Source organism: Bos taurus, chromosome 19, assembly GCF_002263795.3.
Source record: "Bos taurus isolate L1 Dominette 01449 registration number 42190680 breed Hereford chromosome 19, ARS-UCD2.0, whole genome shotgun sequence".
NCBI lineage: Eukaryota > Metazoa > Chordata > Mammalia > Artiodactyla > Bovidae > Bos > Bos taurus.
Window position 1 is genome coordinate 26,576,373 of NC_037346.1, and position 14,986 is coordinate 26,591,358.

Here is a 14,986-nt window from a genome sequence, read left to right on the forward strand (position 1 = left end):
CATGGGCTGTAGCCCACCAGGCTCCTCTGTCCAGGGGATTTCCCAGGCAAGAATACTGGAGTGGGTTGCTATTTCCTCCTCCAGGAGATCTTCCCAATCCAGGGATAGACCCTCATCTCCTGCTTTGGCAGGTGGATTCTTTACCACTGAGCCACCTGGGAAGCTTGTCTTTTCCATATGTTTCCTTTTCTTCCCCCTACAAAACTCAAACAGTGGCTTTTCTGTACATTGAGTCCTATTAAGTGTCCTTGTCCTTGCTGCCCTCTCTGCCTGGACTCTCCCAACAGTCCAGATGATTAGCCCATCCACCAGATTTCAGGTCCAATTTTTCTTTCTTGAACTTTGTCTTATGAAAAAGGTCATGCGTCAGTGAATATCTATCCCCATTACCTCCATGTTCTTAAAAAGTGCTTATCACCAACTGAAATAATCTATTGCCTCTTAAAAACTGTCCATCTTCTAACCCCTGGAATGTTAAATTCTTTAAGAGCACAGAACTTGCCTGTCTTGTTTATACAGTACTTTCAGTGCACCAACAGCTCAGTATTTATTAAGAAAATAGCAAGCAAGGTATAAAAGCCCCAAGCAACGGTGTACCTGGAGGCCTTCCAACACTCCTTGTATAAGGGCACAATCTGAGACGCGGAAGAGAACTCTAAATACTCTAGTTTATTCCAGGGTTGGGGCGGGCCAGGTGGGTATCCAGGAGCGACGGATCACGTAGATGGAGCCTCACTGAGAGGAGCCCTGCGGAAAAGATAAAGTGAGGACAGGACACAGCCAGGGAGCAGATAGGTTTCCTTGCCAGCTCCATCCCACACCGTCCCACCTGCTTCTTCCTGCAATCGCCACAGAGGACACCAATGGATGCGTTCACCAGCTGCACCCCACAGAGCAAGATCTCCAGGCACGATGCGGCCACCAGCAGCGAGAAGAGGGTCACGTTCCAGAGGACCACATCGGGCGGCTCCACGCACAAGTTCCATTGCGTGCGGTTGAGCAGGTAAGAGCCTCTGCGGGTGGGGCAGGGTCACGCGAGAGCAGGAGGTCACGCGGAGCGCGCCTCCCCGCCCCCCCCCCCTCAACCTGGGGCTTCCCGCCCCGCGCAGGCGCCGAGGGGGATATACACAGAGCTCGTTTGGCCCACGTGGAGGAAGCAGTCTCAAAGCCGAGTCCGGCCTAGGTTCCCCGGTCCGCGTGGGAAAGGCAGGTGGGCAGAGACAGAGAATGGGGCAGGGCCACGAATACAGGCTAAGCCTTACGCGGTGTCTTGGAAGTGGTAATCCCAGGAGCCGTTCATTAAGCACTGTGGTCCAATTCGGAGCCCGGTTCCCGAGACCGAGAGGCAGTAGATGGCGCCAAGCAACCCGATAGCTGAGCAGAAGACTGAGCGCAGCATCTACATGCACAGCGCAATGAGAGGTGTGTTGGGCCGTCCCCTACCTACTCGTGGGCAAACCGTGCCTGGCCCCGTCCCCCCGCCACCCCATCTTTTCCAGTGTCGTTAAAAATACACTTCCCGTCAAATGCCGGGACTGGAGTTCCGCTTAATCCTAAGAGCCGGTGGCCATGGAGTTTCAAGGGGGCTGTAGTCCCCTCTGGTCAGGCCCACTGAAGCCTAATATTTGTCGGTGCGAGGGAGTGGTGAGATGGAGCCTAGGACTCTGCAGAGATGCTCATGAAGCTGGGAATTCAGTAGAGAGACCACGGCTTTAGATGTGGTTCTTCGAAAACCGGTTCAAAGACCGAAGCTGAATCCTGTCTTTATTATTATTTTAAAAATTTACTAGTTTTTTAAAGTTGTGTCCTATGGCATATGGGATCTTATTTCCCCCCACCAGGGATCAAACCTGGGCCCCCTGTGTTAGGAGCACAGAGTCTTAACCACTAGACCACCAAGAAAGTCCCTTGAGCCCCATCTTAATTTGGATCTTACCCTGCAGCGATTTCCACAGCAGCCTGCACCACAACAGCCTTTGCCCCCGGCCCGGACGGCAGAAATTCCCGGACAAAGTACCTATTGGAGGAGAGTCGATGTAATAGCAAGGCCAGCAGGTCCCCAACTTGCATCGATGCTTACCTCCTCCTGGAAGTTTCCTGTGATGCCTTCAGCCCTTTGAACTATAAGGAGACCTTATCTCTACTTTTCCTGCAATACTCTGGGGCTCTGCTTTAAGTTTATCTGTATTTATGTGCCAACTTATCTCTGTCCAGATTGTAGCCTCCAGGAGGGTAGAGCCCCAATATCCTTATATCCCCCATAAATCTCAGTATATAGTAGGTGCCCAAGTGAATGGGAATCAGGAAGCCTGGGTTTGATGCCAAACTTGTGCTCATTTCACACTCCATGAATTTATTCATCTCTCTGGGTCTCAGTTTTGTCCTCTGTAAAATGGGTCTGCGTACCTCCCATGGCTGTTGTCAGGATTTAATGAAATAACAGGTTGACTTGATGTGAAGACTAACTCAGAATAAATGGTCAATAAGTATAAAGTCCCTCGGCAACAGGAAGGAATAGTGGTGTTGGAGTGTCTGGTGAACTGGGATTATGATAGAGGGTGGAGGAGTATGTAAGTGAAGACTCTGATGGGAAGGGTGGGAATCCTCAAGATACAACCCTGATCCTGTCTTTCTTTCTCCTGTGGTAGTCCTTAGAGAGCCCACCCCCTACCAGGGTGTCAGCTGCTGCTTCTAACAATAGTTGTCTCCTGAATCAATACCTTCAAATTCAGATCTGACTGCCTGAAGGGTCTGTTCATTTGTATGTCTTGGTTTTAACTCAAGTTCATCCAACCTCATTCTGACTTCACAGTTTATTCCCCCCAAAATTCATCTCCCTTTGGGTTTCTTGTCTCCATCAGTGGAAATATCCTCCAGGTCACTCAGTCCTGAAAACTTGAATCCTCCATACCGAGCCAGACCTCAAGTCCTTCAGTGGCTCTTGAATCTGTCAGTCCTTTCTTCCACCCAGTTAGTCCCCAGTCACCTCCCACAAGAAGGATGTGCTCATTCTCCCTGTTGGGTTTCCATGTCTCTTGCCCTGTGCCCATACTCAATCCTACATTGCTATTACCAGATTTTTTTTTTTTTTTTATTACTGCAACGGATCTTAGTTTCAGCAAACGGATCTTTGATCTTTGCTGAGGCATGCAGAATCTTTAGTTTCAGCTTGATCCCAGCAGGGATCAAATCCAGTTCCCCTGCATTGGGAGTGCAAAGTCTTAGCCACTGGACCACCAGGGAAGTCCTGCTACCACCAGATTGAACTTCACTTTCAATTGATCTTTTCCCTGATCCAATCCCTAGAGTCTCCTCAAATAGTCACCTGTCAAGACTGAACTCTGTGAAGGTGTCTGAGGAGCCCTCCCTTTGGCTTCAGCCTTAGCTTTGTTGCACCCAACCAGGTTCTTTGCTTATCTCCCATCTCTATAATTCTGCAGCTGTCTGGATCTTTGCCTCCCTGTCTTCCTTGTCTATCTCACACCAATAAGGCAACATTTGGGTCTTCTCCAAGGGAGAAGCTGAGAGCTTTAGTTCCATTACATCATTCACAGCAACCTTACAGAAACACCTGCAGAGTTGAGTAAACTTTCCTCTAGACGCTCTTCCCTCTTCCTTGTCTCATGGCAGGTCTGGGGCCAGAGCGGGCCCCCTTGTTTAGCCTGTCTGGTTATATCACTTACTTGGAGGCTCTTGGACCCAGAGACACCTGGATTTATCTTTTGGATTTATCAACTTCAAATGACTTCCTTGTTTGTGATTTTTTAAAAGTTTGTGTATTCATTTATTTGGCTGTGCCAAGTCTTGGGCTTCCCAGGTGGCAGTAGTGGTAAAGAACCTGCCTGTCAATGCAGGAGACTGTAAGAGACATGGGTTTAACCCCTGAGTCTGGAAGATCCTCTGGAGGAGGACCTGGAAACCCATTCCAGTTTTCTTACCTGGAGAACCCCATGGACAGAGGAGCCTGGTGGGGGACCAAGTCCATAGGGTCACGAAGAGTCGGACATGACTGAGTGATGGCATGCACACCAGGTCTTAGTTGCAGCATGCAGGATCTATTAGCTGCAGCATGTGAACTCTTTAGTTGTAGCATATGGGATCTAGTTCCCTGACTGGGAATTGAACCTGGGCCCCATGCACTGAAAGCACAGAGTGTTAGTCACTGGACCACCAGGGAAGTCCCTAATTTTTGCTTTTTTAGCCAAAGTGTTTATTTCCTTTTTTTCTCTGAGCTCCTCTGTCTCACTCTCTGCTCTTTCTTTGTCTCAGTGAAAAGAGGTAATTGAAGAAGCAGGAGGAAGCACTGAGTTTATAGCTTGGGTCTGTTTACTTTTCTCCATCTCCGTGGCCACTGGACTTGTCCACACCATTGTTATCTCTCCTGGACAATTGTAGTAACCTCAGTTGATCTTCCTGCAGCCACTGCTGACCTCCTACTGTCCACTGTCCACCCAGCAGCCAGCCATATCCAACAGGATATGGAGCAATTAGAACTCTCATACTTTACTGATGGGAATACAATTGCTATAAGTACTTCAGACAACTCTTTGGTGATATCTATTAGCACTGAATATTTGCATACCTTAAGACTCAGCAGTTTTACTCTGTAGGTATCTATCCAATAGACATGCAAACATACATTCACCTAAAGACATTTATAGGAATGTTTAGAGAACATTATTTGGAATAAATCCAAGTTTGGAACTATCCAAATATCCATCAACAGTAGAATGTTTAAATAAATTGTGGTAATATTTACACAATGGAATGCATAAGAAATAATAAACTACAGTATTGTATACTAATATGGATGAAACTCACAAACATATGTAATTTTGATCTGAAGAAGTCAGAACAAAAGTGTCCACAGTGTAGGATTCCATTTATATAAAGTGCTAAACAGACAAATCTAACCTCTGGGTAGAAGTCAGGATAGTGGGGCCCTTGGCAGTGTGGAGTAGGGCCTGGTAGAAGGCCTGTCTGGGATTCTTGTAATGACCCAGATCTTGATCTAAGTGCCCAGAACATAAGTATGTCCCCTCTATAAAAATTCACTGAACTGTATATTAAGGATCTGGGAAGTTGTCTGTATGACTTTTAAAAAGCTAGAAAGTCCTTCAGTAGTTTACTCTGCACTTATAATAAAATTCAAATTCCTCACTGTGCTTTTTCGGGGGTGTAGATGCTCTGGCCTCTGCCCACCGCTGATCTCACCTGCTTCCCAGAAGCAGGCTGGTGAGATTGTGGGGAGGTGGTGTTGGTTTGGGCTGGCAAAGGGGTGTGATATGACAGGAAGTGAGGGAGTAGGGCTGGGAGGAGTGTGATGTCTTGAAGAGGGTTGAGATCAGAGGTATGGAGTGGAGTCCAACTGCCATAAATCCATGCGAGAGGAAGAGTAGGAGAAAAGGCCTTGGGGCAGGGGGTGAGAGGGGTGCTTTGTCGCTCAGTCACGTCCGACTCTTTGTGACCCCATGGGCTGTAGCCCGCCATGCTCCTCTGTCCATGGGAATTCTCCAGGCAAGAATACTGGAGAGGGTTGCCAGGCCCTTCTCCAGGGGATATTCCGAACCCAGGTCTCCCTCATTTCGGGCGGATTCTTTATCATCTGTGCCACCAGGGAAGCCCTGGTAAGAGGAGATTGTTGTATAAAGGAAAAGCTCAGTTTGTTCCCCATTTAGCGAACGGAGCTGTGGTCAGCAAAAGAAACAAAGATGAAGCATTCCCCTAGAGAATTTCATCAGTCAGCCCTGCTGAGAAGTGGGGAACAGTGCGGGGGATAAATCTTTTGCCTTCAGGCCATAAAGATGTTAAACTCACTTGACAGTCCCTTGGAACTTCCCTGGTGGTCCAGTGGTTAAGACTGTGCTTCCACTACAGGGAGCATGGGTTCAATCCCTGGTGGGGGAACTAAGATCCCAAATGCCATGCGGAGCACAAACAAAAAAGTTCCCCTACACAGGGAGGGGTTGGCAAACAGGGGTTAAGAAATCCGGGAAATCTGTGTCTCACCTTCCCCCACTTTTCCTGACAGGTCCTGGTCTCCAGAAAGCAACGGGGACCCCTTCTCCACCACACTGACCTAGGTTCTGAGTTTATTGTTAGTGCCCAGTGCGTGGTGGGCATCCAGAAATGTTGGACAGGGAAGTGGAGGAGGTGACACTGAGCTGATAGGTAGAATGACTGATCTGCGACATCGCTACCTGGCTCCAGACACCATGCTATCACTGTAAACCACCCCCCCCCCAACACACACACACTGAGGCCATTATTATCTTAACCCGATAACCTCCCTGGGAACCAGCTGTTCCTTCTGTCTCAACCCTTGTCATGAGGTGTTCCCAGCATCTGCTCAGCAGTGGGGACAGGGAAGGGCTGGGAGGACCAGCTCCCTACCCAGGAGGAAACAGTTGAGAGCAGTGAGGCTCCTTCCTTCTCATTCAGCTCAGACGTTCAGCTCAGGACCCTGGGGCCGAGCAGCAACCCTATGCAGTGCTTAGCATTTGGGGGCAGGCTGGATGGGCTCCCGGTCCCCACCAAGCCACCACCATCCTTTCCATTCACTCTCTCCCGCTCCTGGTCAGGACCCCAGAGAGTGGTGCTCCCTCCCATGGCCCATGTGCCCTGGCCAGTCCTCTCACCATCAGGCCCCCGCCAACGAAGCCAGCCATGAGCCAGACTTGCAGGCTGAGGTGGTCCTTGGTCCAGGTGGTCTGCCCGTTGGGCACCAGCAGGAGGGCGTTGGCCACGATGCAGACCAGGGAGAGGGGGATGAGAGACAGCCCCACGAAGCGGGCACACTTGCCGGTGCACATGGTGAGGCTCTCGGAAAGGACAGGCGGTGAGTGAAAGTGAACCCAAGGTTCCCGAGTCCAGAGGAAAAAACAAGCCAGGAGCAAAGGTCGGGGAGGAGGTGTGGCGAAGCTGGCAGCAGCTGATGATAAAGGACAGGGGCAGGAGACGTGGGGCTGCTGCAGAGACGCAGGCCAAGGGGAGGATGTGGTGGACGAGCTGGGGGAGGCTGACCCACAGAGGAAGTTGCATGGAGTCGGTGTGTTCTTCCTCTTCTTCTGCGCTCACCTCGCCACAGACCCTCCGTCAGCTCCTTACCTGCTTTGTGACTTACCCAAACCCCTTAATGTCTCTAAATCTCAGTTGTCTCGTTTGTATAAAGGGCATAGTGATGCTCCTGGGCTCTTGGGCTGGTGGTGAGGATTAAATAGGGAATTCCCTGGTGGTCCAGTGGTTAGGACTCTGCACTCTCACCGCCAGGGGCCTGGGTTGGGGAGCTATGATCCTGTATGCCATATGGTGCAGCCAAAAAAAAAGAGTGAGGGTGAAAAGCATTTTGTAACAAAGAACACACTAAGACAATGTGTGGTAGCCTCATTGCTTCTTAGCCCCACAGAGATGCTTCCTCCTGGAAAGAAACCAAGAAGATGGTGGTGTTTTTTCTGTTTCTTCTTGTCAGTTCACTTCAGTCCCTCAGTCTTGTCTGACTCTGTGACCCCATGGACTGCAGCACGCCAGGCTTCCCTGTCCATCACAAACTCCTGGAGCTTGCTCAAACTCATGTCCATTGAGTCAGTGATGCCATCCAACCATCTCATCTTTTGTCATCCCCTTCTCCCCCTGCCTTCAATCTATCCCAGCATCAGGGTCTTTTCCAGTAAGTCAGTTCTCCACATCAGGTGGCCAAAGTATCAGCTTCAGCTTCAGCATCAGTCCTTCCGATGAACATTCAGGACTGATTCCTTTAGGAATTGACTGGTTTGATCTCCTTACAGTCCAAGGGACTCTCAAGAGTCTTCTCCAACTCCACAGTTCAAAAGCATCAATTCTTTGGCACTCAGCTTTCATTATAGTCCACCTCTCACATCTGTACCTGACTACTGGAAAAACCATAGCTTTGACTAGATGGACCTTTGTTGGCAAAGTAATGTCTCTGCTTTTTAATATGCTGTCTAGGTTGGTCATAGCTTTTCCTCAAAGGAGCAAGTGTCTTTTAATTTTATGGCTGCAGTGATTTTGGAGGCCCCCAAAATGAAATCTCTCAGTTTCCACCGTTTACCCATCTATTTGCCATGAAGTGATGGGACCAGATGCCATGATCTTTGTTTTCTGAATGTTGAGTTTTAAGCCAACTTTTTTACTCTCCTCTTTCACTTTCATCAAGAGGCTCTTTAGTTCTTCTTCACTCTCTGCCATAAGGGTGGTGTCATCTGCATATCTGAGGTTATTGATATTTCTCCCGGCAATCTTGATTCCAGCTTGTGCTTCCTCCAGCCCAGTGTTTCTCATGATGTACTCTGCATGTAAGTTAAATAAGCACGGTGACAATCTACAGCCTTGACATACTCCTTTCCCGATTTGGAACCCATCTGTTGTTCCATGACCAGTTCTAACTCTTGCTTCTTGACCTGCATCCAGATTTCTTAGGAGGCAGATAAGATAGTCTGGTATTCCCATCTCTTGAAGAATTTTCCACAGTTCATTGTGATCCACACGGTCAAAGGCTTTGGCATAGTCAATAAAGCAGAAGTAGATGTTTTTCTGGAACTCTCTTGCTTGTTTGATGATCCAGTGGATATTGACAACTTGATCTCTGGTTCTTCTGCCTTTTCTAAATCCAGCTTGAACATCTGGAAGTTCACGGTTCACGTACTGTTGAAGCCTGGCTTGGAGAATTTTGAGCATTACTTTGCTAGTATGTGAGATGAGTGCAATTGTGTGGTAGTTTGAACTTTCTTTGACATTGCCTTTCTTTGGGATTGGAATGAAAACTGACCTTTTCCAGTCCTGTGGCCACTGCTGAGTTTTCCAAATTTGCTGGCATATTGAGTGCAGCACTTTCACAGCATTATCTTTGAGGACTTGAAATAGCTCAACTGGAATTCCATCACCTCCACTAGCTTTGTTCATAGTGATGCTTCCTAAGGCCCACTTGACTTCGCATCCCAGGATGTCTGGCTCTAGGTGAGTGATGACACCATCGTGATTATCTGGGTCATAAAGATCTTTTTTGTATAGTTCCTCTGTGTATTCCTGCTACCTCTTCTTAATATCTTCTGCTTCTGTTAGGTCCATACCGTTTCTATCCTTTATTGTGCCCCTTTTTGCATGAAATATTTCCTTGGTATCTCTAATTTTCTTGAAGAGATCTCTAGTCTTTCCCAAACAAAACATTCTATTGTTTTCCTGTTTCTTTGCCTTGATCACTGAGGAAGGCTTTCTTATCTCTCCTAGCTACTGATTGGAACTCTGCATTCAAATGAGTATATCTTTGCTTTTCTCCTTTGCCTTTAACTTCTCTTCTTTTCTCAGCTATTTGTAAGCCCTCCTCAGACAACCACTTTGCCTTTTTGTATTTATTTTTCTTGGGCATAGTCTTGAACACTGCCTCCTGTACACTGTCACAAACCTTTGTCCATAGTTCTTCAGGGACTCTGTCTGTCAGATCTAATCCCTTGAATCTATTTGTCAGTTCCACAGTATAATTTTGAGGGATTTGATTTAGGTCATACCTGAATGGTCTTTGGCATTGTCCATTGCCAAAGAATGCTCAAACTACCACACAGTTGCATTCATCTCACATACTAGCAAAGTAATGCTCAAAATTCTCCAAGCCAGGCTTCAACAGTATGTGAACCATGAACTTCCAGATGTTCAAGCTGGTTTTAGAAAAGGCAGAGGAACCAGAGATCAAATTGCCAACATCTGTTGGATCATTGAAAAAGCAAGAGAGTTCCAGAAAAACATCTATTTCTGCTTTATTGACTATGCCAAAGCCAAAGTTTATTGTGGATCACAATAAACTGTGGAAAATTCTTCAAGAGATGGGAATACCAGACTACCTGACCTGCCTCTTGAGAAATCTGTATGCAGGTCAAGAAGCAACAGTTAGAACTGGACATGGAACAACAGACGGGTTCCAAATAGGAAAAGGAGGCTGTATATTGTCACCGTGCTTATTTAACTTATATGCAGAGTACATCATGAGAAACGCTGGGCTGGAGGAAGCACAAGCTGGAATCAAGATTGCCGGGAGAAATATCAATAACCTCAGATATGCAGATGACACCACCCTTATGGCAGAAAGTGAAGAAGAACTAAAGAGCCTCTTGATGAAAGTGAAAGAGGAGAGTGAAAAAGTTGGCTTAAAGCTTTTTTATTCAGAAAACATTCAGAAAACAAAGATCATGGCATCTGGTCCCATCACTTCATGGCAAATAGATGGAGAAACAGTGGAAACAGAGATTTTATTTTCTGGGCTCCAAAATCACTGCAGATGATGACTGCAGCCATGAAATAAAAGGATGCCTACTCCTTAGAAGAAAAGTTATGACCAACCTAGACAGCATATTAAAAAGCAGAGACATTACTTTGCCATCAAAGGTCCATCTAGTCAAGGCTATGGTTTTTCCAGTAGTCATGTGGAAATGACTACTGGAATTGCAGCCATGAAATTAAAAGATGCTTACTCCTTGGAAGGAAAGTTATGACCAACCTAGACAGCATATTAAAAAGCAGAGACATTACTTTGCCAACAAAGGTCCGTCTAGTCAAGGCTATGATTTTTCCAGGGGTCATGTATGGATGTGAGAGTTGGACTGTGAAGAAAGCTGAGTGCTGAAAAATTGATGCTTTTGAACTGTGATGTTGGAGAAGACTCTTGAGAGTCCCTTGGACTGCAAGGACATCCAACCAGTCCATTCTAAAGGAGATCAGTCCTGGGTGTTCTTTGGAAGGACTGAGCTAAAGCTGAAACTCCAGTATTTTGGCCACCTCATGTGAAGAGTTGACTCATTGGAAAAGACTCTGATGCTGGGAGGGACTGGGGGCAGGAGGAGAAGGGGATGACAGAGGATGAGATGGCTGGATGGCATCACCGACTCAATGGACATGAGTTTGAGTAAACTCTGGGAGTTGGTGATGGACAGGGAGGCCTGGCATGCTGTGATTCATGCAGTCACAAAGAGTTGGACATGACTGAGCTACTGAACTGACTGAACTGAACTGAAGACTTTGTGGGATTTTTTTGTAGCACAGCAATAGCTGACTGACACAGATCCTGTCATCTAGGCCACAGCTGATTGATCCAAGAAAAAGTAGGTGACCCAAAAACAGACATGAAACCAGAGACCTGTATGATTGCAGAAGGTAAGAACTCTGCCCAACAGAGAGAGGTACCCTCACTGAATGATGACTGATCAACAAATTGGATCTTCATTCTTGAGAAAGTTGACTACAGACAACCTGAGAGTCATCAGACAGAGGGGTGGCCCAGAACTAAGAGAAGTATAAAAGAAACTGAGAAAAGTATGAAAGCAGGAGGGAGCAGAAGCCATGGAGCAGCTGCATCCATAAATAAACAGAAACCATAGGAAGAAAGGGACTTCCCTGGTGGTCCAGTGGCTAAGACTCCGGTCTCTCAGTGCAGGGAATCTGGGTCCAATCTCTGATCAGGGAACAAGATCCTGCATGCCACAGCATATCCAAATAAATAAATATATAGATATATTTTTTAAAGAAGCCATAGGAAGAGAATTGTGTAGAGAATAGTTGTTCAGAAACAGTACAGGAGGAAGAAGCACAAGCATTGGCAAGTAGAGGCGGATGACCAGTGTTTCTGGTGAGTCACTGGAAGTGACGTTGAACCACCAGAGAAGCTGTGATGCCCATCTGGCAGGTGTTCCCACTGTAGCCATTGTCCCAGTGGACTGGGAACAGGGACAAAAGCAAGCTGCATATTTGTCTACAAGTTCATCAGTCCTGAGTCTGAGAGATGATTCTGCTTTTCAGGATAAGTAAAGAGAGAAAAAAGAAAAGTTGTGTGGTTTACAGGTATTTATTTATATTACATTTTGTGCAATTTTGTGTGCATGAAATAATGTTAAAAACATTATAGAGATTCTGAAAAATTTCATCAAAACAAAGGAAGGGCATATTTTCCTGAAGACTGAAAGACAGAAACAGAATTCTTGAGAAATATTTACTGTAGGATTTGAAAGGAATTTTCAGGAAGGTTTTCACTGGAAGTAGGAGCAGAGAACTTTAAGAAACGAAAGGCTGAGATGAAAAGGCACCAGTGGTTCTCTTTTGAGAGAGACAGAGAATTGCCTGGAAACTCAAAATGCACAAAGATAACCAAAGTCCATGTGAGAAGCACTAAAGAACAGGACTGAAAGTGGGACAGAGCTGGTGAGGGATACTAAGGATAAACTTGAGCAAAATGCACAAGAAAAGGACCGGAAGATTAGGAAAGAGGACCAGCAACAAAAACATTGTAAGGGAACATGAGTGAGAAAACAGAAATAGAAGGTCAGGAAACCAGCTGCTCCCAAAGATAAGAACAGAACTGGTGGGAGTGACGTCACAGGTGACAAATCTGTGCTGGGAAGTTTCTCCAGGGTGTGGCGCCACTTGAGTTATCGGGCTGGAGGGTGTACTGTATCCCAGGTAAAGTATTGAAAGTGAACAGGGGCTTTCCTGGTGGCTCAGTAATAAAGAATCTGCCTGTCAATGCCAGGAGACTCGGGTTCAATCCCTGGTCTGGGAAGATGGCACATGCTGCAGAGTAGCTAAGCCCGTGCACCACAACTATTGAGCCTGTGCTCTAGAGCCCAGGAACCACAACTGCTGAAGCCTGAATCCCCTATAGCCCATGCTCTGCAACAAGAGAAGCCACTGCAGTGAGATGTCTGTGGACTGCAACTAGAAAGTAGCCCTGGATTGCCACAACTAGAGAAAAGCCTTTGCAGGACCAAAGACTCAGCACAGCTCAAAGTAAATAAATAAATATATAAAATTTTTTTTTTAACGTGAACTGAACCCAGATCCATCCTGACTAAATATCTGAATTAAAGAATACATCTCAGCGAAGTTAAAAGCTTCCTAGACTTACTTGCTGCTGCTGCAGCTGCTAAGTCACTTCAGTCCTGTCTGACTCTGTGCGACCCCATAGACGGCAGCCCACCAGGCTCCCCCGTCCCTGGGATTCTCCATGCAAGAACACTGGAGTGGGTTGCCATTACTTCACTGCAAAGATCGTGCTGTGCTGTGCTCCGTTGCTTTAGCCCTGTCTGACTCTGTGATCCCATACACTGTAGCCTGCCAGTCTCCTCTGTCCATGGGGATTCTCCAGACAAGAATACTGGAGTGGGTAGTGATGCCCTCCTCCAGGGGATCTTCCTGACCCAGGGATCAAACCGGCCTCTCCTGCATTGGCAGGCAGATTCTTTACTGCTGAGCCACTGGGGATCTCAAATATAGCTGATTCTTGAATATAGCTGTATACACATAGCTGATTCATTTCATTGTACAGAGAAACTAACCCAACATCATAAAGCAACTATCCTGTGTGCTTAGTCACTTAGTCGTGTCCAACTCTTTGTGGGCCCGTGACTGTGTAGCCCGTCATGCTGCTCTGTCCATGGGATTCTCCAGGTGAGAATATTGAAATGGGTTGCCATTTCCATCCTCCAGGGGATCTCCACGTCCCAGGGATTGAACCTGCAAGGAGACTCTTTTACCTGCTGAGTCATAAGGGAAGCCTATACCCCAAATTTAAAAAAAAAAAAAAAAGAAAAATCTTCCTAAAAAGGAACAGAAAGCAATCAAGCCTGAGACTTCTCTGTGACACTCAATGTCCAGGAGACAGAGGAACAATGTCTACATTTATGTCACAAGTAAAGAAAAATCTTCCTAAAAAGGAACAGAAAGCAATCAAGCCTGAGACTTCTCTGTGACACTCAAAGCCCAGGAGACAAAAGAACAACGTCTACATTTATGTCACAAGTTGTGAGTCAATTATTTTATACGTATCCAAGTTTCTTTTTGCATCTGAGGAACAACAGAATTTCTGAGAATGTTTGGGTTTGGAAATACCACTGTGACTCCTTCTTCTCCTTTTTTTTTTTTTAAGATATTTTAACTTACAAAGACATGAAATGAAAACTCCAAAATGGGGAAATCTTGGCATAACTGTAAATAATTTTTATAAACTTAGTTAGAACACAAAATATAAGTTTCAAAAATCCTTTTAAAGAGAAAATATATAGAGTGAATTCTAAAAATTATATTAACAACAGTATAGATGTCAATCATGTATTGCCTGCCATGACCAGAGTCCATTTTAAAGAAATATATCAGGTCACAGAAACTCAACTCTACTGAAACAAAAAGCATTTATTGGTTCAGGTGGCTGTATAGTAGGACCTTGTTGTTTATCCCCCCCTATATATAATAGTTTGCCTGTGCTAATCCCAAATTCCCAGTCCTTCCCTCCCCTACTCCCCCTCCCTCTTGGCAACCACACATCTGTTCTCAAGATCTGTAAGAATGTAAATCTTAGAAATTCTCATAATGAGAAAAGAGATTATAACTATGTGAAGTAATGGATATTAACTAAACTTACAGTAGTCATCATTTTGTAGTATATACATATGTATATATATAGAATCACTCAGTTGTGTCCAACTCTTTGCGACCCCATGTACTGTAGCCCTCCAGGCTCCTCTGTCCATGGAATTCCTCAGGCAAAAATACTAGAGTGGTTTGCTATTTCCTTCTTCAGGCGATCTTCCCGACGCAGGGATGGAACCCGAGTTACCTGCACTGCAGGCAGTTTCTTTACTGTCTGAGCGACCAGGGAAGCCCTCTATATTGGAGTGGGTTGCTGTTCCCTTCTCTAGGGGAATGTTCACAAGCCAGGGATTGAACCCAGGTCTTCCGCATTGCGGCCAGATTCTTTACCAGCTGAGCCACCAGGGAAGCCCTATACATATGTACAAGAAATCATTATGTTGTAAACTTAAAATACATTAGTGGAATACAATTAATACAATATACTAATACAATGTTATATGTCAACTATATTTCAATTTTGAAGTCTCAAAAAAGGTTGCATTGTGTTTTAAAAGGGAGACAAAAAAGCTAAAGATATATTTAGAAAGTCATGGAAACAAAGTAGTGGAACACAAATTGGAGT

The 14,986-nt window shown here is 45.9% G+C and overlaps 1 protein-coding gene across 1 annotated transcript; it reads right to left on the reverse strand.

Annotated features, from left to right (window-relative positions):
• Positions 1-522: 522 nt before the first annotated feature.
• TM4SF5 (transmembrane 4 L six family member 5) lies at positions 523-6,850 on the reverse strand. Its single transcript, NM_001046102.2, has 5 exons — positions 6,639-6,850; positions 1,937-2,017; positions 1,263-1,399; positions 830-1,013; positions 523-747 (listed from the first exon to the last, which is right to left on the reverse strand). Exons 1-5 carry the CDS (start codon positions 6,810-6,812, stop codon positions 733-735), a joined length of 591 nt encoding a protein of 196 aa, NP_001039567.1. The 5' UTR covers positions 6,813-6,850; the 3' UTR covers positions 523-732.
• Positions 6,851-14,986: the final 8,136 nt, after the last annotated feature.